The sequence below is a fragment of the Branchiostoma belcheri genome, unplaced genomic scaffold (genome assembly GCF_001625305.1).
Source record: "Branchiostoma belcheri isolate BF01 breed outbred unplaced genomic scaffold, Haploidv18h27 scaffold25, whole genome shotgun sequence".
NCBI classification, from domain to species: domain Eukaryota; kingdom Metazoa; phylum Chordata; class Leptocardii; order Amphioxiformes; family Branchiostomatidae; genus Branchiostoma; species Branchiostoma belcheri.
The window spans coordinates 2,944,729-2,972,649 of record NW_017803854.1 but is presented as its reverse complement, the minus strand read 5'-3'; the positions used below and the strand labels follow the sequence as shown (position 1 = coordinate 2,972,649).

The 27,921-nt window shown below is 41.9% G+C and overlaps 2 protein-coding genes, 1 long non-coding RNA gene and 1 pseudogene across 3 annotated transcripts; 3 read left to right on the top strand and 1 right to left on the bottom strand.

Moving 5' to 3' along the window:
• The first annotated feature begins 88 nt into the window (after positions 1-88).
• LOC109471586 lies at positions 89-8,688 on the top strand (annotated as a pseudogene).
• On the bottom strand, positions 2,234-24,056 carry LOC109471610. The gene is made up of 3 exons (XR_002140313.1): positions 24,036-24,056; positions 18,546-18,682; positions 2,234-2,381 (listed from the first exon to the last, which is right to left on the bottom strand). It is a non-coding gene; the product is annotated as an uncharacterized LOC109471610 (long non-coding RNA).
• Positions 12,867-22,334, top strand: LOC109471587 (soluble guanylate cyclase gcy-31-like). The gene is made up of 16 exons (XM_019770936.1): positions 12,867-13,895; positions 14,029-14,116; positions 14,502-14,623; positions 14,834-14,914; positions 15,281-15,485; positions 15,636-15,713; positions 16,158-16,202; positions 16,926-16,946; positions 17,374-17,509; positions 17,780-17,909; positions 18,051-18,191; positions 18,563-18,709; positions 19,097-19,253; positions 19,365-19,474; positions 19,711-19,797; positions 20,055-22,334. Exons 1-16 carry the CDS (start codon positions 13,098-13,100, stop codon positions 20,358-20,360), a joined length of 2,652 nt encoding a protein of 883 aa, XP_019626495.1. The 5' UTR covers positions 12,867-13,097; the 3' UTR covers positions 20,361-22,334.
• Positions 23,371-27,915, top strand: LOC109471509 (oncoprotein-induced transcript 3 protein-like). Its single transcript, XM_019770846.1, has 6 exons — positions 23,371-23,586; positions 24,717-24,869; positions 25,397-25,509; positions 26,407-26,530; positions 26,886-26,948; positions 27,075-27,915. The coding sequence occupies exons 1-6, from the start codon at positions 23,517-23,519 to the stop codon at positions 27,407-27,409; spliced, it is 858 nt and encodes a 285-aa protein (XP_019626405.1). The 5' UTR covers positions 23,371-23,516; the 3' UTR covers positions 27,410-27,915.
• The last annotated feature ends 6 nt before the right edge of the window (positions 27,916-27,921 follow it).

Here is a 27,921-nt window from a genome sequence, read left to right as displayed (position 1 = left end):
GATTTATTTACTTTTTCGTGAGAAAACACTGTAGCGGTTCTCATTATTTCCCATGGTTTATCGTTACTGGATGTCCCCAAGAGGGATAGTTGCCAGGCAACCCGTTTGCATCTGCATGATTTTTACTACCAAATTGCCGCTGACGGAGAAGAGCCAATCCTCCAACTTGTGTGTGTGGTCATGCGCTCTGGTCACAGTTTTACGTAAAGCTCAGGGTCACAACAGAACCGTCGTTACCACGTACGTGGTATGTGCCTGCTTTCCACCGCCTGTGGACAATAGTCTGTGAGCGACGAGTAGGAATTTTTCATCAAGCAACGATGACCGAGTAAGCATGGACAGGGAGTAGCCAGACTAAACATCCACGTTAGGCACCAGGCAGAGAAGGGCAGGGCTACGAAAGAAGGGTGAGACTGTTCTGTTGATTAGCGGTTCGTAAAATTGTACGGAAGAACTTTGCCAACATGTATGGCTTACTTTTAGAAAATATTCACGACTTCTTCAAACGGGTCTATGGTGTGGACGTTTGGAAGCAGATCCGCAACCGTGGAGGCATCAAGGCAACCAGCTTTGTACTGAACCAGTCGTACCCCGAGACTTTCCTCTTGCGTCTATCTACGGCAGCATGCGAGTACACGGGAGAAACGCAGGACGATCTTATGTACGACCTTGGCATATCTCTTATAAAGTTCTACTCTCGAAGTGGATACGACAAAGTATTGCGAGTACTCGGCCGAAACATTGCATCTTTTATAAATGGACTGGATAACCTCCATGAATACTACCGCTACAAATACCCGAAGATCAAGCCGCCCAGCTTCTCCTGCCAAGAAGAGTCCAGTACCGGCATCACAGTGCGATACCGGAGCAAGCGGCCGGGCTTCCTACACATGGTGAGGGGTCTTCTCAAGCAGCTCAGCAAGCAGTTCTTCGAAAAAGATGTCAAAGTCGAAGTGATGTCAGAAGAACTCAAACTGGAATTGAACAAGGGCGTGACACTTGTACGTTATCGCATGCACTTCGACAACACAGCCCGCATGATGCCCACCTACACAATCAAGCCAAAAAAGAGCCTGGACGACATCTTTCCCGTAGAGAGCCATCATTTCTTCAGCTTGTTTCCCTTCCACATTGCGTTTGGCAGAGAGATGGTTATATTTAAGGTAGGTGACTCTTCATACATGTATTTCCCGCATGTACAGTATCCAAGTAGTAATAGTAGACGGTATGTTTGAAGAAGCCAATTGAGACGCTATGGGCTAAAATGGCTATTTGTGTATGAAATATTTTTGCACACTTAGTACATTGCATTGATATCTCGTATACATTAAGACTGAAATATCGCCATGCAAATATTATGTACAGTCGATTGAAATGTTTAAAAAAAATGAATCTGACCACTAATCATTTTGCGCACGAAATCATTTCATTTTGCATGCAAATATTACGTACACACGATTGAAAGAATTAAATGTGACATACTTACCTCGAGTGCCCTATAAGCCCGCCTAAGATACTGTGTGAGGGAAGATACCATCGTACATTTTGTTTTCTATTTAAATGCAAAGATACAAGTTAAGACTTCACCCAACGCAAACACCATTAATGCATGTCCAGTCGGTAGTAATCTGTCAAATCCTAAGTCGCTCGGTGGTCACGTTCTGTAAACACTGGACTGTGAAATAGTGTAAACCAACGGGACTCCTTTTTCTGACAGGTGGGGATGGCGTTACGAGAAATCCTGCCTGAACTGGTCGGCGAGCGTGTCAATGATGTTTTCTTTGTTGTTAGGCCACAGCATATCGAGTTTACATGGGACAATGTAAGTTTCTCTTCATCTGCATCTGGGGGTAGATAGTGTTCATTGGGGGTGGGGGTGGGGGGAACAGGCGAGTACATGAGTTCGAGAAAAGCTTAAGGGACCGAGGCAAGCTTTGACTACATTTGAACATATCTGGTCAACTATTCATATAACGTGTTGACGATTATTTGATGATTGTTGAGGGAAGATCCTCGTATCCTTACCGTTTATCAAAAGTACCACTCTTAAAATAGATTGTCATATTCTGAAAAAATAGTTACCGTTGAAGGCCTAACAATGAAAGCAAGGTTATGCCTTTCCTTATGGTAGCTTGACATCATCAAAGGATACTATATATTGCATGTGTTATCTGTACGTGTTCATCTGTGATGTTTAGAGCCATCATGTAACAGTTCCCTTCGCCTTGCCTTTCATTAATCGTGCTGTATAATGTCGAATGTTTGAATGTTTGTTCGTTGTAACATCCAAATGATGATGTCCCCAGGTACTCTTACATTCCAACAACGTGTTCGAGCTGATCTCAGACAGCCCAGGTGGAGCGACGGAACCTCGCGCTTCCCTGCAGAGGAAGCAAAGAACAGAGTCAGTCACTTCATATCACATTGCCATCTTGTTAACAGGAATGTGCTAACCTTAAAAAATGATACAGTTCCATTCAGCGAATATGCAAAATCTACTTCATAGTATGTTCATAATTATAGCATAGTTGCTGATATATTTTGATGACTTAGCAGTATACTAACGTAGAATGTCGTAGCCATTAAAACAACACTAAGAGCGGTTCTGCCCTTTGGTTCTGTTGAAGGAAAGCAATCAATCTGTAATTCATGCCCTTTTGGAATTTTGAAGGACTGAATGTGTTTGTTATGTGTGACTTTGTGATCCCCACATGTAGTGTTCAGTAAGAGCAGCAAGCCGAGAGGAGTCCGTGTGGAGAATGTGGACCCCACCACGGTGAAGGTGAAATGGGAGCCTCCCAAGTCCCTGACTCAGCAGCAGCAGATCCACGGCTACCAGGTGCGTTATCGTTCTCTCTTCATTTTACACATCCATCGCCATAAGTCACCATATTCGACACATCGTCTTATTGATATATGATAGAGTTGTTGTGAGTGCTTGCATTGTGGTATTTATATATACACACAAGTATCTGCTTACAAATGTTTTACGAGCATCGTTTATGTTCTATCGCGAATGAATCTTGACGTTTTCCAATCACAGATGAAGCGTCCTCTGATACTGTAGATTGGACGCTGTGAAAAGACCAAAGTTCCAGTCTTATTTATCAGTACACTGCTTTTATCTCTTGGCACTCATGCCCGCTCTGCCGATTCTTGCCTTGTATGTATAAATTGTTTTGTGTGTTCCTCGCAACATCACAGCCTCGTAACTCACTCAGAATCATGACAATCTTCCAAACCAATTACACATTGGCCAAGTTTTTTGAAAAAAAAAAGGAAATATTGTAATCAACTTTGCGATTAAGCGACCAGAATCATTCAAGATGGCGTCTTGAATATTGGATTTGGGTCTGTTCGATGCTAAAAGGAAGAACATGTGTTGACTCACACAGGTGTACTACCAGAAGGTGACGGAGGAAGGCGAGGCTGTGGGGGAGCCCATGAGGGCGGACGTCTGGAACGCCAAAACCACGGTAGCTGAAGCGCTGGTTTATAGACTGTCTCAAAATTTTGCAGCCTCACAGCAAAGAAACACACAATGCCATAAAAATGGAACTCATTGGGCCGCATACATTCCGAGGAAATTCAGCGTTTTGGTTTAGTCTGTTTCGATGAGAAAACCCGGAGTATTGCGAACTTCTGAGACACTCTACTACGCGTCTTTGTCTTATATCTGTCACCACCCAGCAAGCTTGATACCTGAGAAAAGCATCTACCCTTCTCTCCGAAAACGCTTTTCTATTATGTAACAGAAGAATCTTTTTTATTATTCTTGACACCCGACCTGGCCGAGCCAAAAGCAGCCAACAACGCTGATGACTGGGTGAGTTCGAAGAGTGTCCGATAATTTGTCCTTAATGATTTAAGGACACAGGACAAGACTTGTTGTGCATAGGAACTCCACAATTATTGCAGAAGTGACCGGCTACTGATAAGAAAGCTTGCCAATTAAATATAAGACACCACACTGTCTTCAGTTCATCCTACCATCCTGTCAATTATAAACGCTTTTCAGTGTTTGGCGCGTTTCTAAATCACATACCATGCTTGGTATGTCAAAGTCTTGTATGAACTTAAATGAGGCCTGCTTGGTTTGTAGTTTTATTATCCGTAGTATCAGTAGATGCTTGAAGAGACGTAGAGATGGCAGTAAATTAAATGAAATTTCGATGTCACATCTAGTATAATTGTGTAAACTAATAGACAATACAGGGTCAACTTTAAAATGAAGTCCCTTGATTTGCATGAATGTGGTACAGTAATCATCGGTCTAAATTTGGCTCGCAATTCATTGATGTTGTAGAGTGTTACCAACATTGTGTCGAATATCTAGTCAGTCTAGTAACTGTCCCTTAGGAGGTGGCGGTAGGAGGCCTAGATCCAGACGCTAGCTATGCTGTTCAAGTAGTCGGCTATACCAAGACGGGAGAGGGGGAGAGGAGCGAGGCCCAGGTTGCCTGCACCACCCTGAAAGCCCCAGCCAACATCGTGCCCGAGGTGACCAAGTTGCCGGCCGAAAACCGCGCTGCAGCTCACAAGGAGGACGGAGGGAGGGCTGACGAGGTCCATGACGACATTGCACGGCCTTTCCGTTCTCCAGGTACTGTGTTTTTAGGTACTGTATCATTATTGAACCATCTATTGACATCTACAGAACCCTTAGGAGCACGTTAGCAGAACGTAGTGCACCTGCATGTATTTAGGTACTATATTAAAAGTACATCCTGCAGATCTCTGACCTTGCTAGCAACAAGGAGAAGTGGAGGAAACTTGCAGTCGCCTGCTCTGTACCCGATCCATGATGATTGCATCTTATATTCATTGAACCATTGGCCGCCATTGATTGGCATCTACTGGCCACTTCAGTCATGTTGAAACTGCCTCGGGTCCATATCTTGTTCCCCTACAGCTGACGCCCACCCCCATGAGAGGCATCCGGTAGATGCCAAGCACTTACACCCAACTGCAGCCAACAAATCTGGTAAAAGTAAATACCTCAGCCTCAAGGGGCAGATGAGGTACGTGTCGGAGTGGAACGCGGTGCTCTTCCTGGGGACGCCAGTGTAAGTCAACCGCACTTACGTTTAATTACTCCATGCAATTATATGATAATAATAACTTGCCCGAAGGCAAATTGCAAACAAAACAAAGCAAAGCTGTTCTTTTGATATGTTTTAAAGTTTGAAACAATCAGTCATTTTAGAAGTACCTTTGAACAGGGTCTGTAGTTTGGGTTAGCTTGTGGTTTCGCTAAGTGTTTCTACCGTCACAGGATGGGCAACCTGGAGGATCTGTTCAACTACGGACTGTACCTGACCGACTTGTGTATGCACGACTGCACAAGAGAGATGATCATCAACGGTACTCAGCCTTCAGTGGAGCTGAAGTTAGCTGTTAATAAGGTAACTTATCCCCCATCATTGATACACTATTTAAGTTGTTGGAGGATGCTTAAGGAGAAGAAGAAGTAACTGAGTTATATTATCATAAAATATACACAAACCACCGGTACCTAAATGCGGCCCTCTGCAGATCGACTCTCCCACTTATTCAGTTTCATGACCTCCCAGACACGTGATGGCAGCAAGGGGTCAGGGGTAATCGGAAGTCTATACCGTCCCCATCTCAGTACTTGAGGTCGAGTCTTTTGCTCGACTCGACTGTGATCTAGCTAACTCGATATTAGTAATTCTGCTGATCGATACAGAGTCACTGCACCTGGAGATGAAAAGATTGTAAACATTTACACATAATGTCTCCAAACATTATAGGTTAATTCATTTGCCCTGGTTTTACTTTTTCAGCAAGCTGAAACCAACGACGAATTGGGCGAACTTGTCCTGAGGATCGACAAAGAGAAGAGAAAAGCTGATGAACTTTTGTACAGTATGATTCCGAGACCCATAGCCGAGAGGCTCAGGAACGGAGAAGCTGCTCTCAATACATGTTCGGTAAGATCTGTCACCAAGTTATCAGTGGGTTCATAAAATAACGTTTTTGGTTCGTACACACACTAATAGTTTACCATTATCTCACCTCAGATTGAGAAATCACCTATTTTGTTTCCACTGTTAGATATTTCACGAGGTCAGCGTCCTGTTCGCGGACATCGTCGGGTTCACGGACATCTGCCGTAAGGTCAGCCCCATGGAGCTGGTGACGCTGCTCAACGAATGTCACACGCTCTTCGATGACCTTGCTCAGCAACACAATGTCTTCAAGGTGGGTCATCAATTTGAAGAAAGATTGTGGTAAGGCCGTAAGGGTATTAATGGATAGGTTGAAAACTCAGGATCTGTCCAGACTGCAGATAAGTAGTAGGTATTGATATTGATGATACGTAGCTGATTTGTCGTACCAGATGTATCATTGCTTGGGAATGGGCGTAATTGTGACAAGAAATCGGAGATTTCAGCCACCCAAAACTTAAGTACTTCCGTACTCGGAAGTAATAGTTTAAACCAGAGCAGACTTGCCCTAATTAATCCACAAATGAATGTGTGTGGTTTGCCTTTCTCTAGGTTGAAACAGTGGGAGACGAGTACATGGTAGAGAGCGGTGCTCCCATCCCGAACGAGAGCCATGCGTTTGAAGTGGCTGACTTTGGACTGGATATGATGAAATCTCTCAGCACTACGAAGAACCCATCGACAGGAGACCCTATCAAAGTCAGAATAGGTCAGTGAGTGAACATTGACAAATATTACAAATCACTGTTTTTCAACATTTTAAAGTTGCTACTTTTGTCACTGATACTATATCAAAAACGTTGTATGTGGATATGTGCACTATACAAGCTATTCGGTATGGGTAATACTTGCTGACAGTTATCTTTCGATGTTTCGGTTGAAGGCATGAATACTGGAACTGTAGTTGCCGGGGTGGTGGGACTCAAAGTGCCGAAGTACTGCCTGTTTGGAGATGCAGTTAATACAGCATCGCGGATGGAAAGTACAGGGTTGGTGAGTATGGTATTCATTTTTTTGTATTACTATCATTGTAATAATTATCAATGACCTATAGGGTTTCATGACATCTAAGCTTTACAGCTGTTCGTGCAATCTAGGCACCTGTTGCAACTATTCATAAGACGCAAGATATAACACTGCATGTAGTACGTCCATTGAGAGAAGTATTAACATGGTGAATCTATTCATTCCCAATTGCAGCCCATGCATATACACATCTCCGAGGATATGAAAAAGTGCCTGAAAAAGGCATACATCATAAAAGAGAGAGGAGTTGTCACCGTAAAGGTAAGATTTGTTCGATATCCACAAGTCATTTTACGTCAATACATACATAATACAGCTATTTATTTATACTTCACATCAATGTAATGTAAAATCATATTTCAACTGATACCACTTTTAAATAGGGACTAATGGCTATAGACAAAACAAAAAAAATTGATACTGTTACTTCTAGATATCATTCATAAGCAAGGAATAATCTATGAAGAGACATTCATCATAATTGTCTTGATTGATCTCCAATACAAAAACGCTGTTTCCTTCCAGGGTAAAGGCCGTATGAAGACCTACTGGCTAGCCGGAAGGAAAGACGAAGAGTCGTCCTCAGATGACTCGGATAATACCACGAGTGGCAAGAAAAGCTCCAGGTTAATGGTGCCCCGGGAGGCAGGGGGCTCCAGAAAGTTTGAGAGCAAAAAGGGCAAGGGTGGGTCTTACTCTGGTCAGCACTCTCCCGACAACAGCGACGAGGAGTCCCAGAGCCTAGACGGGGAAAAACAAAGTAAAGTTTGCGTCCTACTTTAATCGCCAAGGAAGTGTGTACCCGTGTTGCCAAAACCCGGAAGTCATCTGCTTTCACTGTATTATGGCACCTTGCTCTAGGTGACCCAGCAGGCTTTGGCTAAACCACATTCTCTACGGGTTTAAACAACTGTAAGAGATGATGGTAACGATAAGAGTAACAACAGCAACAAACAGAAATGTGTTTACTAATGAGACAAGTGTCTACGAACCACTGACTTGCTGGTGCACGTGTATACATTGTTAGAGCTGTGCTCATTGATCGAGTGAAAGATGATATTGTATGTAAAACAGTGTAGTTTATCCAATGAGATGTACAGCCAACAAATCACCACTTTTTACACGTTATATCCGTCGGTCGGATCGTCTCCGTTAGCCTTGTCTTAGCTACGACATTCTTTTCAACTCAAGTATTCCTGCATGGGCTTGTTACATTGGCAGGTCGAAAGGTTCTCATTGTTGTCTAGCACGGACATTTATCAAAAGCATAGCCCAAAATAACTTATAACAGAAGGACATAATTGTAGGCATATTACAAAACTGACTGCAATCGAACATTGACATATAGAATGACCAGTATAAGAAAAGGAAACTTTTCGGTATAGGTTAGAATGTGGCAATACTGACATGATCTTCACTACACGGTTTGAGTAACTCTTGTAAAATGGACGACGCTGTCTTAGCCAGCTGGTAATGGTGTTGGTTGTGATGTGATGTGGCCGTTTCAGTATAGAGTAGATTTAAAGAGTGGAGTCAGCCTCTCCAACCACCAGTTATATGTTAGAGCGGGTAGCTCACACCGATGCTTGTTTGCGGTATACACCACGATAACGTTGAACGTACCTACGAAGCAGACATTGTGGCATTTAAAGGGAGCTAGAATTACACACAGTAGCCTAGGAAGATGGATAACGACTAAAATTACAAAAATAATTGTAACTGCAGAGTCAAAAGAGACCTCTATTCTCCAGGGAATGTTACTAGCCCTTCTCCAAAAACACTTCCGACTTAAACTTTAAAGAGAACTTAAAGTATATAGAGTACGTTTAGAGTACCTTAGCATATTTGTTGACTTAAAAAATTCAACAATTAAAACACGGAAGATGTGTCATTATCCACCAATGTATGACTAACTTCCCGGCAAATATACAATTCCAAAACTGTTTCACTGCCAGATATTCAGACGAGTCCCTTGGCTGCTTTCTTTGATAAAAAAATTATCCTGTACTTATGACCTTTTCGTTATACCAATTTTTCACCATGTAACAACACCTGAATGTTACGGGTGACAGGACGAGGACTGGGACAGCATCTCTTTGCTTTAACTCATAAAAATCATGATAGAGAATTTTATTGATCGCAGGCTACTTTGTTTGCATGATGGGTAATGTCGAGGGACAACATAGTTTTTGGCAGCTTTAATTTCACGATCTAAATATGTCGGCACTCATTGTTTGGTCTGTGCTACTTGCCTATTTTGCGTATTTTGTTCAAACTGTACTGTCGGGTCCTTCAGCTCCAAGGTCTTCTGGTAGGTTGTTCAACCAATTCTGGCTTCTGGAGGTATTTGTTTATAGGAAGACGTGGACTGTGGCGACGACAAAGGATGAAACTATGAATATTTGGCAAAAGTATGAACTTTTATCCGAAATCCTAGCATTTTACTTCGTTAAAGCATTGGTCATGACTTTGGGCTTACATCGCCAAAGCAACACGTTGCAGGAAGACGGGGACTATTGGCAGAAGCTGTGAATCGATTCAAAAGAGCGTCCTAACTGAGCTTTCACTAGCTGTCCTTTAGCACATTTTCCTGCAAAATTCCACGATGCTCCTCTAGCTGTCCCTCAGACTCTGTGACGTCCTTAACTTCTATTTGTGGTGTCAGGTAGGGCAGTGGTCTCAACCATCTTTGAATGCTGTTAGGAGTTGCATCGGCATTAAGGGCCTCTTTGCAGTTTGTTGTGCTGGCGTTCTAGTAATGTTCTAGAGGCTGTGGCCCAAACCTTATGTGATTATCCATGCCACGTTTTTCGCTGCTTTGACAGAGCCTAGGGTTGCTAGCTATGATGTCATGGAATTTGGGGCGTACCATTTCTTGAGGATCGAGCTGTCTAGAGTTATTCGTCACAGTTTCGCTGAAACCAGGTTGTCGGGTTTTAAAAGTGGGAGATTAGAGGGCTTCGAAACCTGTGTTAATGAGGCGTTTTTGTCATGATGACGAACGTGTTTTGTTTCCATGTAGTTTTAGTCAATCTTGACCAAAAACCGCTATGCAGCATACAATATAGGTCCGTGTATTGTCCAGTCGCATCTTATGTAGGGAAGATGTATATGCGAAATCATAGGTAGTACTGTTAAGACTTTAGTAGTGCCTAATACAATAGTCTTTAAATTACATTTATCCGGAAGGGCTTTTTTCATTTATTTTAATCTTGAGTGAATATGGTGTGCAAAATATGCTAATAATGCACAGGAACACTGGGCAGGTTTGTTGGGCTGTAGACCCACGAGCATAATCGTGAAAATGAACCTAAAGACAACACTAGGGACTTTTATTATGAAATCTTTCGAAGGATGTCAGGGGACCTTCTTTGCAACAAAATGCGGCGAAATATTGAGATCAGATTAACAGCCATTTTGAGATGTGCATATAAAGAAAGATCTTACTAAATGTACATTGCTAAGAAATGGTTCTGTGTTGCAAAATGTATATACTGCGGAAAACGACGCGTTCCTAAGGCATGTTACAGGGAAAGGAGTGATGGGCGAGTGAAACATCAAGTATTGAATTGTATAATGAAAGGTTGATTGAAGTATAAAGACATACGTTTAAGAATACTGTCAGGTGCATGTTTTGCCACCCCTTGCATTATACGTTCAAACTTCCTTGTTGCTCCCCCGCCCATCGTTCTCTTTTCTTGGACATCACTGAACTCTTCAGTTCTTAGGTACGTTGAGCAATGGATTATTACTTAGGATTAATGATGTAATACATGTATTGCTGTGAGTGAACAAAATTAATTCAAAGAAATCTCCGAGGCACTTACGTGAAAGAACAGTTCTTAGCACATCTTACATATTTGATTACCATCCATGTTTATAATTATGGTGTTTGATAGTTGGTGACAAGGGTGTTGTTTTTGTATAATGAGTATGTGCAGGAATGCATTATGTGTGAATCCTGCTTAGCTAGTGTGTGGATATTGGACATCTTTAGGAAATGTGGTAGAACATAACTTCGTTGCACTGTATAAGTACGACTCATGATGTTTGTGTTGTTGTATCCTAAATAAATCTTGACGTGAAAAATGAAGATGTGGCGTGTTGAATTCTTTTTTTATTTCAGTGAGCATTACTGAAGGTATTGATAATATGCAACAATATACAGCTCATAGGCTGAAAAACAAGTATATACGCAACAGTTAGTCGCATCTTTGTAGATGTATCCAATACCTCACAATAAAGGGAGGAATAAATCCCTACAGCTAGACTTTACATATCAAATAATAAGCTTGCAGATATCAAAATATCTTTCGAGAGCAAGATATCCTGCTTATCGACACACACCTTAAAACACGTACAAGTACCATACGGAGCTAACTACACAAACTGACATGTGGCGGCAGATATAGGTCCGAAATTCTGACAATCCACGAATCATCAGTGTGAATTTGATCACGAAAAGTGTCACTTCGGCCATCGTTATTCGTTGACTATTAATCAAGGGTATATCATTATAATGTAAAGGTCACGATTCCGGCCCGGGGCTCGACGTGAACGTAAGCTATGATACATGTATAAAAGACAACAAAACAAAAAAAGTTTTTTTTAACTGGTAATAAGCAGTATTTGTGTACATTCATGATACGAATTGTTCACTTTTCGTTCATCCAAACAGCCCTGCACGATCCCGGTATGGAAACTGATGTGATCTTAGCACAAGGTGTTGTTTTGAGGCGTCTTTAAATTAAAGACGTAATTTGCAGCAGAACATATACAGCCACCTGAATAAACTTACTCATTAAAAGTACAATATAGAGCATAAGCCTCAATTGTTATCGTAACTTTATCTATTTTGTAAGATATTTCTTAGATATTTCATAAAAATGAGATTGTCGTTTATTGTTTGTTTGTTTATTTGTTTATTGTTTATCAAGTAGACTCGTTTGGAATAATTCAAGGGCTCATGAGCTCGCGTGTCCATATATGTTCATGGTGGGAAATTCAAATAGCAGGGAGGAAGTACTACTACACCGTGATTGGTTACTGTTCACGTCATAGATGAAGGTGTGCCTATCACGTGATCAGGTAATGCGAAGAATAGAGGCGCTTATATGTCTGCTAACAAATCTGACACTTTTTCCTCATTGCATAACAACACTTTAGCACAAAGATATAGTTGTTCGCCATCTTCTTTTTTTGCTAACTTCGTTGTTTGATCTCATCAGAAACCCGCGCGTTTGTAGGACCCGCTCCTTATAACCTATTCGGGAACCCAAAATAGCAGTAATCCTTTGGATCTTATTGACGTTACCTACCTATAGACGGTAAAATGTGGCAATACAATGTCCATGTTTGGGACAAACACATCGTCATTTAGCATCAAATTCCATAGCGATGATGAACGTCTCTCTACATAGTTACCAAAACTTGAACTCTTGAAAAGCGTCGTGCAGTGTAATGTTATACATGTATACTATTTAAGGTTAGATTAATAGATATATTTGAGGCAAATTAGGATAAATACCACGGAACTTCAGTGTAGGTTTAAAGGGTTGTCTGTTGAAGGGCCGACAAGATGAGCGAAGCGCCCCAGTCCTGGTGTGCAGTGTCCAGTTCATCTGGATCACATCTGGGTGGCACATGTCGCTTTTCCCAGGGAATCAAGGTCGCCTTGCTCCTACAAGGGCAACTAATTGGATTGTCCCTACGGGATGAAAATTAACATTCCCCTTGCTGAGATTCCGCCTGGAGACATGGTGTTGGCCATCTCGAGGGCCGTGGAATGTTGCTTACGCTTGCGTCAATATGCCAATTCTCGTCCCACAGGCCCCAAAAGGGGCATTCCTGATTCCAGGATACCACGAGGGTAACCGACAGCGGTGGGCAACGGACGAGGCTGCTGTTGTTTACAGACCATCATGACGTCCTTGCAGCCTTGCAGGCCACGTTACCCGCATGCACCAGCCTGTGCGTTCCCAGCGACCCTAGTGGTACCGTTCCATTAGAGTGGACGGTGGGACAGAGCGGGAGAGAGCGAGCGAGAAGACTCAGGGACTGCATTCTCGGTCGGTCAGTCTTGTATACCAAGTATACGCCATGTATGGACTTCTGCTGGAAAACATCCACGACTTCTTCAAGAGAGTGTACGGTGTGGACATATGGAGGAACATCAGGAAAAGAGCGGGTATCAGGGCCACCAGCTTCGTCCTCAACCAATCGTATCCAGAGACTTTCCTTCTGAGAATTTCGACAGCAGCATGCGAATACACAGGAGAAACGCAGGGAGATCTCATGTACGACCTTGGCGTATCACTTCTGAACTTTTACATGCGTAGCGGGTACGAAAAGGTTCTTAAAGTATTAGGCCGTAACATCGCTTCCTTTATGAATGGTCTGGACAATGTTCATGAATACTACCGCTACAAATACCCGAAGATCAAGCCGCCCAGCTTCTCCTGCCAAGAAGAGTCCAGTACCGGCATCACAGTGCGATACCGGAGCAAGCGGCCGGGCTTCCTACATATGGTGAGGGGTCTTCTCAAGCAGCTCAGCAAGCAGTTCTTCGAAAAAGACGTAAAAGTTGAAGTACTGTCTGAAGAAGTTAAGTTAGAAGAAAATGCAGGGGTCACTCTCGTCCACTTCAGAGTTCACTATGACAACACTTCTACCATGTTGCCGGCGTTCAAACCACCCAAAAACTTGAACGAGGTCTATCCTGTCAAAAGCAAAACCTTCTTCAAGCTCTTCCCGTTTCACATCGTATTCGGACGGGACATGGTCATCTTCAAAGTGGGACTCGCACTGCAAGAGGTTCTTCCTGAGCTGCTAGGAGAGCGAGTGAACGATGTGTTCTTCGTCGTCCGACCACAGCACATCGAATTCACCTGGGACAACGTAAGTAAACACCTTTACGTGTAGCTTGTCCATACCATCATATATCAAAATGTCAAAGACTATAAAAGACTACCTGTGTTCGTATGTGCTTCTGTTGAGGGTTTAATCTTCTCCATTTTCTGTCCTCCCAAAGATTTTGCTGCATTCCAACAATATATTCGAACTGATCTCAGACAGCCCGGTAGAACGCAGGAATGTCGCATTGCCAAGCAAGGAGAAAGGTTAGTCCCTGCTGTGCCAGTCAGTTCTCAGCGTAATAGTTACGAGCTTTATGATGTGCGATGGATGGAATAAAACTGTTTTTCTTAGGTTTGCAGTATCGTCCTGTATTCGGGAGGGTCTTAGTGCATCTAACCATGGCAGTCAATGATAGCAGAACCAGAACTATAATTTGCCATAGTAGAAGAGACAGTTGCTCACAGTGATAGTGACTGCTGGTAACGTAGGATTCTAATTGCCTTTATGGATACCGAATCTTAATAAAACCTATAATGCACTGTACTAAAATGTTAAGTTTAATTTCATTCTACTAACGTTTCCACATACAGTCTTGGCCCATTTCCTATAAACTGAGTCGTAATGTCAACGGTTTCATCTTTTTCTTAGTGTTTAGTAAGAGCAACAAACCTCGTGGAGTGAAGATCGAAAACATCGATTCAACGACTGTCAAGGTGAAATGGAACCCGCCCAAGTCCCTCACACAACAGCAACAGATCCACGGGTATCAGGTATGAGAAGCCACAGTTGTTCCATGGGTATCTGAACTAGTCTGTAGACTGAAAAATATCTCCTACACTATCGACTGACAGTCGTCTTACGTAGAGACAATGTACTAGAAGTTTCTGGACATGTTTGTATCATTTGATAATACCCCCTCTCCACTAAAGGATTTCATGGTTAAACTGGGCTGATGTCCGTATAACTCTGTTCTGCCACAGGTGTACTACCAGAAAGTAACGCCCACTGGTGAGGCCGTGGGGATACCGATGCGTGTAGATGTGTGGAACACCAAAACAACGGTACGTTTTTGTTCTTGCAAGCTTGATATGATATGTGCTGGTTTGGCATTTCTATGATGTTGTGATGTTGGCAGAATTGCTTTTCCTTGTTAGCAGCTCATGCTTCACGTATTTTCACTTCTTTGAAACAATTGCATAAAATAAATACATGTTTGGAGCTGTTTGAACACGCAGTTTCCTGAAGGGATACATTTCGTATTAATGGCAACTTTCAGTTGAGAGGGATCTTTCACCTTTACAAAACTTTCCATGTTCATTAAGATTGTCTCACCATCAACTTCAGAAATGTTTATTTTCTCAACAACGTGTTGAATCATGTTACAGACTTTCTTGTGGTTGACAATGATATCTTTTAACTCTCTCTAGGAAATCTCTGTAAGTAGTTTGGAACCAGGCGCATCGTATGCCGTTCAAGTTGTAGGCTACACCAAGCTTGGGGAAGGGGAGCGCAGCGAAGCCCAAGTGGCAACGACACTGAAAGCTCCGGAGATCGTACCCGTTCCTGTTGACGCACCCGAACTGAAAGACGGGTCCACGGATCCTCAGCTGCAGGCGTATCAGTTAACAAGTGGTTTGTGGGAATATCACTTGTGTAAAGTGATTGTTTAATATGAAGATGAAGTTGTCCTTCCTAACACTTGTTTGTCAACTTCGACACTTTCCAACAGAACTTTAGGGGTGACCATTGGCATACTGAGCATGATGTCATTTCTGCTTTCAGGTGACTTAGAGGACGACTCGAATGAGGATGTTAAGATACCTTCATCTCAACAAACTTCAAACCGACACAAAAAGGCCGGTAAGTTGTCTTGTTTATTTGATGCGTAGACAATGATATGAGTATTCTTGTTCTTTCTTTAATCATTTGTAAGTTAAGTCTCTTTTTTTTGCTATCTTATGATTGTTATGATATAGTCATATCTCATTTCAGTAAGGCTGTCCTTAAGAATTTCGTTCATTTCCCCCTCTATTCATTGGTACAATTACCAAAATACACACGATAACACTGACTAAGCTGCATGTATACATTTTAATATTGTATCTTTTGTAATTGACAGTGTGAAACTAAAACACAGATGTAGTCACAGCTTGTAAATAGACAACTTTAACTTCATGGGGAAGGGATTCAACTACTTCTGTGGGCTGGTGATAGAGCAATGATATTTCAATTCGGGAAGGTTGAATTTCTGTCCATTCTGTAGAAAATGACTTGAACAACCGCCGTTTTTATCATTGTTTTCAGGTTTCTCGACGGTCTTAGATTTACTAAAGTGGAGTGGAAATTCAAGTTAGTGGTTTACACGTTTCCATAACCTAAATGTGACGTGCATTTATAACGTTGTCTGGGCTATGCTAAATTAGCAAGGGAGTCTTGGAAACAACTGTGAGTAAATCGCTCGGTACAAAAACGGCGTATGAGGTGTTGAAAATGCGTTTTTCTTTTGGTTGTCCAACTGATTCTCAAAACATCCAACTGTGCCCTGCATGTAAATGAATAAATGTATTAGCCATGTTCACTTGAATTGAGCGTGAATCATTTAAAGTCAAACTTCAAGCTAACCCTGGAAAAGAAATAAAGAAATTATATGGTGAGAAAGGGCATGGACTGGATCAGATTTCAAACAAAGATTTCAAATGAAAAGTACCTACAACTATTAAAAAACCATACATAGTGCTTCTATCGAAGCCTGTTGGAATCATAAATAAAACGTTATATTCTGCCACAGAGTTCTGGACACTCATTCTGCCTTACCGAATTCAGACTACAATATCACCAAAGACTCTCTTGCTACTCTTCGTTGTCTGTCACGCATTGCTTGGGCAACTTTGATGATTTTAAAGTTTGCCACAACTTCTTCAACAATCGCATCAATATAATCCATTTTCGTGCATGCTTATTGCCTTTGTGTGTTGTACATTTGAGTCTGTTGTCCATCTGACCATGTCTTGAGTTTCTTATGCTCTTATATTTCTATGTCTACTATATTTCCTGACCATGCACCAATGATAGACGCAGCTTTGGGATGGTCAGGTGAGACGAAAGCACTCACAGTTAAGAATTCATACTTTGCTGCTAACAGCATCTAAACACTATTTGGTTATATCATGTTGATGAAGATCTATACACATGTAATGCACGTGTCCTTTGGGACATATTTGAATCAACCACAGTTGTGCAGGGCAATATGGAGCTACAATTCAGTCGTGGTTGTGGTCAAAGTATTGTCAGAATCCAAAGTTGCACCGCATTTGGACGTCAGATGACGTTTCCGTGCATCAAAATGCGAGAACAAGATGGGTAATTTTTTCAGACGAATTTCATTGCCCTGGTTTGCTGATAACCTTTATCGCTGTTTTATATGGGGCGAGACGTTTTCACCATGACTAAGAAATTAAAAAAATGCTCTTTCTTAGCAGTTTGATGTTGATACCAAAACACGATGTTTCTATGCTTCCAGACGATGCCATGATGGGGCTGGTGGACAAAACGGACGATGTGGAGCCGTCCAAACCGACGTCCAAGTATCTCGGTCTGAAGGGACAGATGAAGTACATGCCTGAATGGGACGCCGTGCTCTTTGTAGGCACACCAGTGTAAGATCCTTCAACGTTCTTTGAATTTTATTGTGGACGTGCAGCATATCCAGAGAAGCAACAGTGCAGTCAGTGTTCGTTACAGCAAGCCGTACAAGTAGTTTGACATTATATGTTTGTACATGTACCTTTATTGTTTTCTTTTTCTACATCAGTGTACATGTAGTTGTAACATTTGCTGATGAAAATATTTGTGTTGTCGTTCACCTGAATTGGAATCAAACTAGTTTTCGACACTTCCGAATCATACGCTGATATGTGTTCACTTAGTATGGAGAACCTGGAGGATCTGTTCAACTACGGACTGTACCTGACGGACTTGTGTATGCACGACTGTACCAGGGAGATGGTCATCAACGGCACCCAGCCATCCGTCGAGTTAAAGCTAGCCGTTAACAAGGTCTGACTGATAAGACTGAATTTACATGTTTTCAGCTTTATTGTATTCTTTTTTCTACATCATTGTAGTTGTACGTTTTGCTGATAAGGATATGTATGAATGGATATAATTCTGATGATATCAAATCCTGTGGTTGTCTAGGAAGCCGAGACAAATGATGAACTTACTGAGCTGGTCAGTAAGATTGAAAAAGAGAAGAAAAAGGCAGACGAGCTGCTGTACAGCATGATTCCCAAGGCCGTCGCGGACAGACTGAGGAACGGGGAACCAGCAGTCAACGATGTAAGTTGTTCGGTTGTCTGTCTAGTTGTGATAATAGTGATACTAGTTGCTTCAGTAGCGTATTCTGAGTATCTATATCTGTTGTGTCACTTCAAGTTTGTGTTGCTTTCAACAACGCTTAATGCCATGTTATTTGTAGGTATTTTATATGTATTTGTTTTCTAAATGAATTGCCTTTTCGTTTGCTTCAGCTTCATGTCGACTTTCTTACGTTAAAATCTGTGACCCTTTCCTAGCAAAGAGCACATAGGTATTGAACTTATTGTGTACTTGCTAGGTAGTCTAAAGCTTACCTCTTAACGTTTCACAAAAACGTTTCACTAAAACGTATCTGGTAATGTTTTTAAGACGTACCTGGTAACGTTTCACAGATCTTCCAAGAAGTGAGCGTGTTGTTCTGCAACATCGTGGGCTTCACGGACATCTGCAGCCGGGTAAAACCTATGGAGCTGGTGACGCTTCTCAACGACGCCTACACCATCTTCGACAATCTGACGGAACAGTATAATGTCTTCAAGGTATTGCCATTGCCTTCAATGTGTAATTCTAGTTTCTGGTGATCATAGATTTGTCCCGAAGGTCTCAAACATTTGTCGTAGGTAATCGTACGATTTGATATCGTAAGATTGTCAAGGAGGTTGTGACAGAAACAACCACTGACAAGGACCTAAGACCGCCTTTTAGACAACCAGACAGCTGAATTTGTGACTGCCCAAGAATTCCTTATGCTTCCGATGGTACGGTGATTCTACGATGAATGTAGCCGGCTAGCCGGGGGTCTAATTTATTTGATACAAGCAACATATACAATCTTTTGTTAGAACTGGCACTAGTATTTAGTTGTTCATGGCGTACTTAACTTAGCGAAGGCAAAGTTAAACTTCAAGCCCCTGTACTTTCCGTAGGTGGAAACGATCGGAGACGAGTACATGATTGAGTCCGGCGCGCCCATCCCCACCCAAGCGCACGCCTTCGACGTGGCGGATATGTCTCTGGCCATGCTGAACGCCATCGGACAGCTGAGTGACCCATGCAACGGCGAAACCATCAAAATCAGGATAGGTATTAGCAGCACAAGTCTTTACGACAGTGTTTACAATTTGAACCAAACTTTAGATACTATAACATACATTTTCAGCTGTTATTAATGTCATAAAATGTACATTTTCCCAGGAATGAACTCTGGTCCTGTTGTCGCTGGTGTGGTGGGACTGCGGGTGCCGCGGTACTGTCTGTTTGGTGATACGGTCAACACAGCATCCAGAATGGAAAGCACTGGAGCGGTCAGTATCTGCTGTGCATTCTACTAAACTTACTTCAGCCTACCCTGATAGAGGGAAATGGTTCAATCTTTGATCGGGCACTATATTCCTCTTCGCAGCGCTGACTTCGTACGACGACCTTGCTATCATGACGAAGTTCTTTCCTTTTTTCTTTCTGCCGTCTCTTTTTCGTACATTCAGTTTTTAATCCTTTCTCTTTTGCGGCCCCTGACGACATTTTGTACATCATTCAACAGCCAATGACTATCCAGATCACCGGAGCAGCCAGGAGATACCTCAAGACATCCTACATTATTGAAGAGAGGGGACTCATTTCAGTTAAGGTAGGTGAAGAATGTATCTATTCTAGGCCCCACACATTCCTTGCATTGTATTGTTGGCGTTTCGTGATTCAATGAAAACGATAGCAAGAAGGCAAAGCCGCACAAACGCGCACAATAAGACACAGACAAACCCACTTTAAGACACAAATTTAACACGGCAGACACACATATTGAGACACATACGCAGGTGGAGTATTGACGATACGACTCAGCATTTTGTATGACCCAAACCAATGTTTTTCCGCTGTTACGTGCAGGGAAAGGGGAAGATGAAAACCTACTGGCTGAAGATACGGCGAGAGAACGAAGACGAGGACGCTGAGTTTGACTCCGACTCCTCCGATTCGACCATCATCCCCGCTCCTCAGGGGCTGGCGGCTCAGGAACCCAAGACCAAAGACAAGTGCAAGGATGCTTCAGAGGAGAAGAAGAACAGGAAAGAGGCGAAGAGGGCCATGGTCGACAACGACATGTTCCTGGACGGCAGCGGCGAGGACGTTCTTCAACCTGAGACGAAACACAATAGTCGTAACAAGTTGAGTCAAGTCTGTAGTCTGATGTGACAAGTGGCGTCCGCAAGGTGTTTGGAAGTATTTTTATCTTGCGAATTGAGCACAGGTTCAAGTTTCGAAGTTAGTACCCAGTCACATACGTCGTACGACCGTCGTACGATCGCAAACTGAGGGCCTTTTAAGTCGACTAGTCGCACACTCTTGGGATAAACATACAGAATCCTGTAGTCATGCTTGGGAGAAAGCTGCCTGAGATTCTTAGCGATGGTTGATTCTGTCACAGCCTACTTCAAAATACTACAACAGAATCGTACGGCGTCCTAGAAAGACAAATGTGACCATGCCATTCCTCAAAACGATAGTTTTACCTAAAACATTTAGGCAAAATGTACAGGAAAAGTGAACATGCAATGGATCATTTAACGTGACGACAGGCCTAATTATCCATAAGCTTCTAAATTGTCATCCCTAGATAGCCAAGTCGAAGTGGTATAATAGGAGTCTGTAAGCAATGTTCACAAATACAAGAATCTGTGTAACAAATCTGGTAATAGCAGAAATACATGTTGTAAAGGCCGCCGAGAGGGTGAGAATTTGTAGCACATATCTTTAAGTGTAGTGTGTAGTTTTAGTATAGGCTATAATGGGAGGGCCTATAATGTAGCTTCATATGGCTCGACCATCCTATCGGTCAATGCCAGGGACGAATCTGCGATATATTCTTTGTCGATGTACCAATACACATTCATATCCTCCATTTCCTGTCTTTTCAAAATCGAAACCAAAACAGGAATCATTGATTAGTTAGGAAATCAAATGAAAACATCATTGCCATATATAGCTGTAAACGGACAGATCACATGGCACCGTTGTTCATTATAACCGATGTTACGTTAGTACTTCAGCACATTCCAATATTGTGGAATAATTACTGTTAAAATTGTTTTAACTTCTTTGCAATGCCAACAATGAAAATCAATGCATCACACTGTGCATGCGCAACTTAAACCATGAACCAGCTTATAAAAACACGTTAACATCTGCCTACACATACATAAAGGTTGCAGTACTATTCACAAATCAGAATACGATGTCAGGACGATGTACAAATGGTAAGGTGGTTGTCTTCTGAAGTGATAGTATGTTAAGAGAATACAATTGTCACATATTGTTGGATAACCAAACGACACACTGTCAGTTACACTGATAGATAGATTAACATACAACATACATAGATATTTTCAACACTTCAGTCAATGTACTGTTATCACTGATGAGCATGAAGGCATGCACTAGATGTTCGTGATTGATGCTACTTGAAATATGACACCGACACACTTTACGTTTTTGTTCCATTTACAATCAAGCCAAGGGCACTGAGTAAGTACGTTTCCTACCAAAAGAAATTGTTTCGAATATAGGAATTCCACCAAACCAATAAAAATGAACGCAGAATCTCATATATAACATTCCATCCTTTGCGGTCAAAAGATAGCATAGTCTGTGTATCTTCGGTCTTGCTCTAGATATTCTGTGTGATCCGATCATTTCTACCTGGAATTTCTTTAGGCTCACTAGTTTTTGAAAAGTTATATGTAGATTTTATCCGAGAATAGCCAAGATAGGTCAGGAGCAAGCTTAGGTCGTCTTTGTCACCGACATTTTCTGACATGTCGACTACAAACGTTACATCAGTTGGAAATCATAACAGGACTTCATGGTTTCTAAAATGATATTCAACTCTTTATTTTGTAATTAACTTTGTTATGTTAACTACCTGTGGTGCTTGTCGTTGTTAGGTTATTGTTTGTATGTAAATTGAACCAATGTTCTTTACGTTAGAGAATCAACTTTCAGTTGAACATGTTATGGTTACGTTATGATGTGTGATGATTGTCATAGTTCGAATTCTCAATGTTCATCTACTTCTGACTCAAGCAGTGAATGATTTCCCTGCTCTTTATTGCACCGTGTATATGTCTTTATGTACGAATGATGGTCTTTAATAAAAGATCTGGTCTCATACATACAGCGACGTTCTTTATTTAGATGATACAAAATATGATGCAGTAGACCATATGTAGTCTTGTATCTGCACGTTTCTTGCGAACCCCGCTTGGACTCATCATTTTTAAGATATGAAAGCAGACGTTGGAAGATATGAAAATCAAGTGCTTTTTTCCCAAAGTTTGCGTGCGGCTGCCCTGCTTTGCCAATTGGAGCGTTCAAAGTTTCTGTGGTCTGTCAATTTGTTTTGGCAGCTAGAACGCATTGCTACATTAGATTCGTTCCGTTCAAATGCAACTTTATGAGGACGAATTGCCAATGACCTTGACAATTCTAACCACCAGATGGCACGTCGCCGTCGATAAGCACGTCTTTGGCCCTCGAGTAACGATTTTGGCACCTCTGTCAAATGGGCTTTCGGATAATTCCACATTTATCAAATTAGAAGGCACTCGCACGTGCTAATTGTGTTTCCATCGATCAAAACCGGTCCCAGACAGGGAGAGGTCGTAACATTTTGATATAAAATGCGCCAAGAGTTACCAAACGTATACCTAGAATGTAAATGTAAGAACAACATGTAACATAGATATACTTTGTCTGTACATTTCTCAAGTTTAGGCAAAGCAGTTATACACAGAGCACATAACGTCATACCAGGGTTACAGGGTCTAATCGCTGTATGTATCCACACTAGCAGAGCTGTATAATACAACAAGCTCACTAATAAAAGTTAATTTTTTCTTATATTTTCAGTTATTTTTAAACTTCGCTCCAATAAATGTCTTCCTATCGAATCGAAACAGTCATTAATGATTAATCAATAACTTACATAGTTGCCTAAATCCAAATTTCATTCCCTTTTTCTCCATAGTGTTTTCTGACTGCCGAGCTTTTCTGAAATAAAACACTACAATATTCCTATTAAACATCAGGTGGAAGATTATGTTTTCCTGCCCATAGGACATCTTGTATTGAAAAAAATATTCCTCCCATCCCCCCTCTACACAAATGGCACATCCCTGCATGTTGAATGTCCTCGGTACGTCTGACCCCGGCTGCCGTGGTGACGTCACTCTCCGCTGGGTACACTGTGCTGATCCAGTAATGCTGACAGGATATGCCAACAGAACGTTCTTCCTCTGAAACAACCAGCCTTCCAGCGATGTAGGTGCGATATCTAGGTAAATCTGACCTAACATGGAGTTCCCCGTCGTATTTGGGCCTTTGGCACCTTATTGCCTCCTCCAACTGGGACCAATACTCCTAGGTGAGTACCACTACGCCTTTCGTCGATCATTGAGCTATTCAGAAAACATCAGCCTAGGAGTGGATTTCTTTGGTACTCTAACCTTAATGGTGAAGGTTCGGTACTAGAAACCAATCTCCATTTGTGGCTGATATGGTAATTATTAAATTCTACCCAGATTGGGGACTTCTTGGCATGCGTCACGTCGTGTTAACATATGTGTCATTCGTTTACATACTAGTATAGTGCTTCATGCATAAGAGGAGAGCCAGCCCGCCCGTGTTGTTTATAGTGCTTATAAATGACCCGTTTATAGGTGAGATAGATTCAAAACAACCTAGTGTGTTTACGTTCCTCTGAACAACAGTACCACCGTCGTTCACACTGTATGTTTGGCTTGTTAGGCTGTGACGTTTTTACGTTAATAAATGACCTGTTACATTCATGAAAACAACCCCGTGTTTACGTACCTCTGAAAACGGTCACAGGATCAGCGCAACAACATGTAACTGGATCCCTGGGGTTCAAAGGTCACCTGCAGTTAGTCCCTATCAAAACGTCCGTTTTTTTGGCTGGAACAATTGCCGCGAAAAAACATAAATCTTTGCCGTTGTTCGCTAATGACAGCGTTGAAAATGTTTTATTGTTTGATATTTTATGATAGTCACGTACATCATGCCCGTGTCAGTAATGGCTTGCTGCCAGTGTAAATATTTTTGAAGCCCTGCAGTGTTGATACTCAGTAAACAGGCGCGGCCGCGTGAGCCCAAGGTTATCGCGATAGCATTCAAACTTATCATAGTGCGCCGAGTCTCTGCGGAAAATAGCATGGAGAATCGGACTGGAGACGAAAGAGACTCTGTAATAGATATTCAGCAGCTATAAGATCCTATAAATAATAGGTTTAAATACCAAGCAAATCCGGATATCATTCCCACGGATTCTGAATACGCTGCTCTATTAAAGTGACATATTGAATCATCCATACCTCATTTATATGGTATTATGCAACGTTAATGGTTTGCATAATTATGGCTTTCAGTGTTCTGCGTATAACGTTATTTTGATTATAATGACTAAGTTGCTGAATTTTATCAAAACGAATTATATGAAATATTTTGATAGAGAGTTGCGTTCTTCTATCCTATGAGGCATTGCTGTGAGGTGTATTGCCGGAGACCCGTGTCTGTCTCACACCACCATAGACGAGCCGAGGAGGAGTATAAACTACCCGCTGTCTCCTGGAGAGGCCGAGCTGTGCGACTCCGGACTCCGCAGGGGCTGGTACAGGTTCCACAGCCTCGGTAAGTATAGTCTCCACCAGACTCCTTTGCAGGCTAAATAAATGGTACAATTCGGTCTTAAAAGGGAATTCAATTGGCCAGAGGAGTTGGCCGGCCATAGAGGGTCAAAATGACTCAAAAGTCCTTTGCTATGTCTCTGTTTCATCGCTTTGCTCATGTTACGCTTTCCATCGTATCATAACGTTTTCTGCTGCTATGCAGAAGATGCATATGCTTCCATGTATTGTAGAGAATAAATGACGAATCAAAATAACGAATCATTGAGCGTATTAAATGTTGAGTCTTTTTGAAAAAAAAACACTTTACACTATTTTTCAAAGGGTTAAGGTTGTGTCATAAAGTACATGTAACTGCAAACATCTAGATTTACGATTATCTACAAGCATTGCAAACCTCAAATACAATTCGGGCACGTGATTCGATGTATGTGTTACTCTTATCAGAATATGAATTTTCTCGGTGACCTGATTGACATCGTTTGATCAGTATTAAAATTGGTGAATTGATTTTTTGAAATTTTTTTCCAGCCGGAGGACAGATGCCGACCGCGTGTGTTTCAAGATATTCGTGCGGCACGCCGGGTCCGGTGTGGATGATGGGAACACATCCTGAGGAACCCGGACAGATAGCACAGGCAACCGTACGCAAAACTCCTTCATCTCTTGATTTTATTGATTCAGATCTATATATGGCGGTGTGAGGGCAGTCACATAAACCTATAGATATTTTACTCTCGTATTTCACACAGTACGAATGTTCTTACAGGAAAACGAAACATATTGAGCAAGAAATTTGGCAGAGAAAAATATTGAAAACAATAAGAGAAAACAAACCACCAAAATCTAGACGCGCTCTAAACCGCCCTTCTAGTTCTCCCCTCAGACATACTTGAAACATCAGACGACAATTGATGATCTTGTTATAACCACGTGTGAAGCATTTCCCCTTCATCTCCATTACTGCCGCGTATTTATTGATCGCACGTCTATTAGATTCAACATTGCTCTTGGGTGTTGACTCATCGCCTCTTATGTAGATCAAGTAGACATGATGTAGAAAATGAACCAGCATTTTAGACGTACAGTGCATGTAGCTAGTATAGAAGTAGCATGTGATACAACGTAGACTGTGTACATGTGAGGTTTGGGCGACTCAGGTAGCCTCTTTTGTAGACTTCTTGGGGTGCTGCGCTTTTTTTTGGGGGGGGGGCGTATACGCGATTTTTTAAAAACTATTAAACATGCTTCGTGGTTAATGAAGACCTTTACTGCACGACAATTGCACATAGTACAATGTATAGCAACAACTATTGAACAAAATACAAAAATAAATATAGAATAAGACCTAATATAGAATAAAACCTAATAAATCCTAATTATTCAATAAACAAAAGAAACCTTAATCCCTCTGTGGCATTAGAGAACGTTAGTCCGTGGAATTTCATAATGGCATATTTCTCCCAGGATTAGTCATGGAAATGAATTGATTTTAAGAATCAAAACAATATGACCCTCATATTTGTGTTGTCGTCCACCAGGCCTGCGCACACGTGGGCCGCAACTGTTGCCAGTTCCCCGACAGAATCCAGGTCAGGAACTGTGGAGACTTCTTCGTCTACTACCTCAACAGAACACGCGGGTGTGGCATGGCCTACTGCGCAGGTATGTTAGGTTTGTAGTAGCGTATACGTAATATTTATGGCGACAGTACCGTTTTATAAATAAGTGTCACCTACCTAGGAGTTTTGTGATTCTTGTGTGTCGTGCAATAAATGTGAGTTTGTTTTTAAACAGTGAAAACAGAACCTTGTATACGTATATACCAATAGAAATATCAATAGCTACATATCCCTAAAAATAATAGTTCACAGATTATTCCTTCTAATATGTTTGTAATGGCATCAGCCCCGCAATAAATAAATGGTGAAATTACAAAGATAGCTAAATAAAAATAGGTAACTTAAAAACGATAAATAAATAACTCTACACAACCGTTTGTTTTTCTGCATTAACACAGGTACAGAAGTCCAATGTCCTCCAGGCCAGTCGTCTCCAACTGGTTTTACTCCAGACTGTCAACGTGAGTATAAAACTGGTTATGTCCAATACTTGTGTAGGCTTTCTGACTAAAAAGTACATTTTTGTCTTGAATAGGGCCATTTTAAGCACTGTAAATTGATCTGTACAACACTGTTATCATCCCTAGCTGTCCAAGGATCTGGACCACTCACGGAAGAAGGACAGGACACTCACACAACGTACGCCACCCTGAAGGAGTCCACCGTGCCCTTCACCACAGTCGTTGTAGCAGCCGGTCTCACCTCCGGATTCTTCGTCTCGTTAGTAGTGTTTATCGTCGCGGCTGTTGTGTACAAACAGCGCGGTGATGTGATATACGGACACGAGAGTCGGAGTGGAGAGGCGGGTATTAGTCACATGATGGACTTAGACGGACACAGGAGTAGAGAGAGAGTGCAGTTTCCTCATTTGCACCAAAATCGCCTCAGTACAGCATCAAATAATGACTACGTTTACACCTAGAATATGAACGGTATTTGGACACTAGGTGATGGGTTTTACCTGGAAAGGAGCACGAAGATAAGCGCTGGGCAGAAAAAAGTGGAAAGCAGTGGTGGTGGCCCGCATCGTCGACAAATTATGGTGATGACGTCGACGATGAACAGTGTTTCAGTAGTAGTTATGTTGCCCTGGGCATTTAGGAAGATTAGACGCAATAGAAGCTGAGCCATTTCATACTAAGTTATCCTTATCAACAACTCAGCCCACAGTCCACCACTCCAAAGTATACCGCAAACGCCGATTTTCCACCTCTGCGGGTCCGGGGCACCACTAAGCGGATAAGAACAGTATGACAACACAGAAATATTGACGTTGACATACTTAGCTGCAGTTTTACTCCATTCCGCTCTGAGTTACAGTGGCGTCCTTGTACCACCACAACCTGGAGAAGAATCTTGACAAAGTGTGTACTTTGTCTTGCAGAAGACGAGAGTTAGTCTGTTGCGCCGGTGTAACATTTGTTCTTCTTTAAA

Excerpts from the sequence above, each read along its gene's own strand:
- LOC109471587 (XM_019770936.1), top strand. The coding sequence starts at position 13,098 with ATGTATGGACTTCTGCTGGAAAACATCCACGACTTCTTCAAGAGAGTG. Across the intron at positions 14,624-14,833 it reads AACAGATCCACGGGTATCAG|GTGTACTACCAGAAAGTAAC; the intron begins GTATGAGAAGCC and ends GTTCTGCCACAG. Across the intron at positions 16,203-16,925 it reads AAAGTGGAGTGGAAATTCAA|ACGCAGCTTTGGGATGGTCA; the intron begins GTTAGTGGTTTA and ends CACCAATGATAG.
- LOC109471509 (XM_019770846.1), top strand. The coding sequence starts at position 23,517 with ATGGAGTTCCCCGTCGTATTTGGGCCTTTGGCACCTTATTGCCTCCTC. Across the intron at positions 23,587-24,716 it reads ACTGGGACCAATACTCCTAG|GCATTGCTGTGAGGTGTATT; the intron begins GTGAGTACCACT and ends CTATCCTATGAG. Across the intron at positions 24,870-25,396 it reads GTACAGGTTCCACAGCCTCG|CCGGAGGACAGATGCCGACC; the intron begins GTAAGTATAGTC and ends ATTTTTTTCCAG.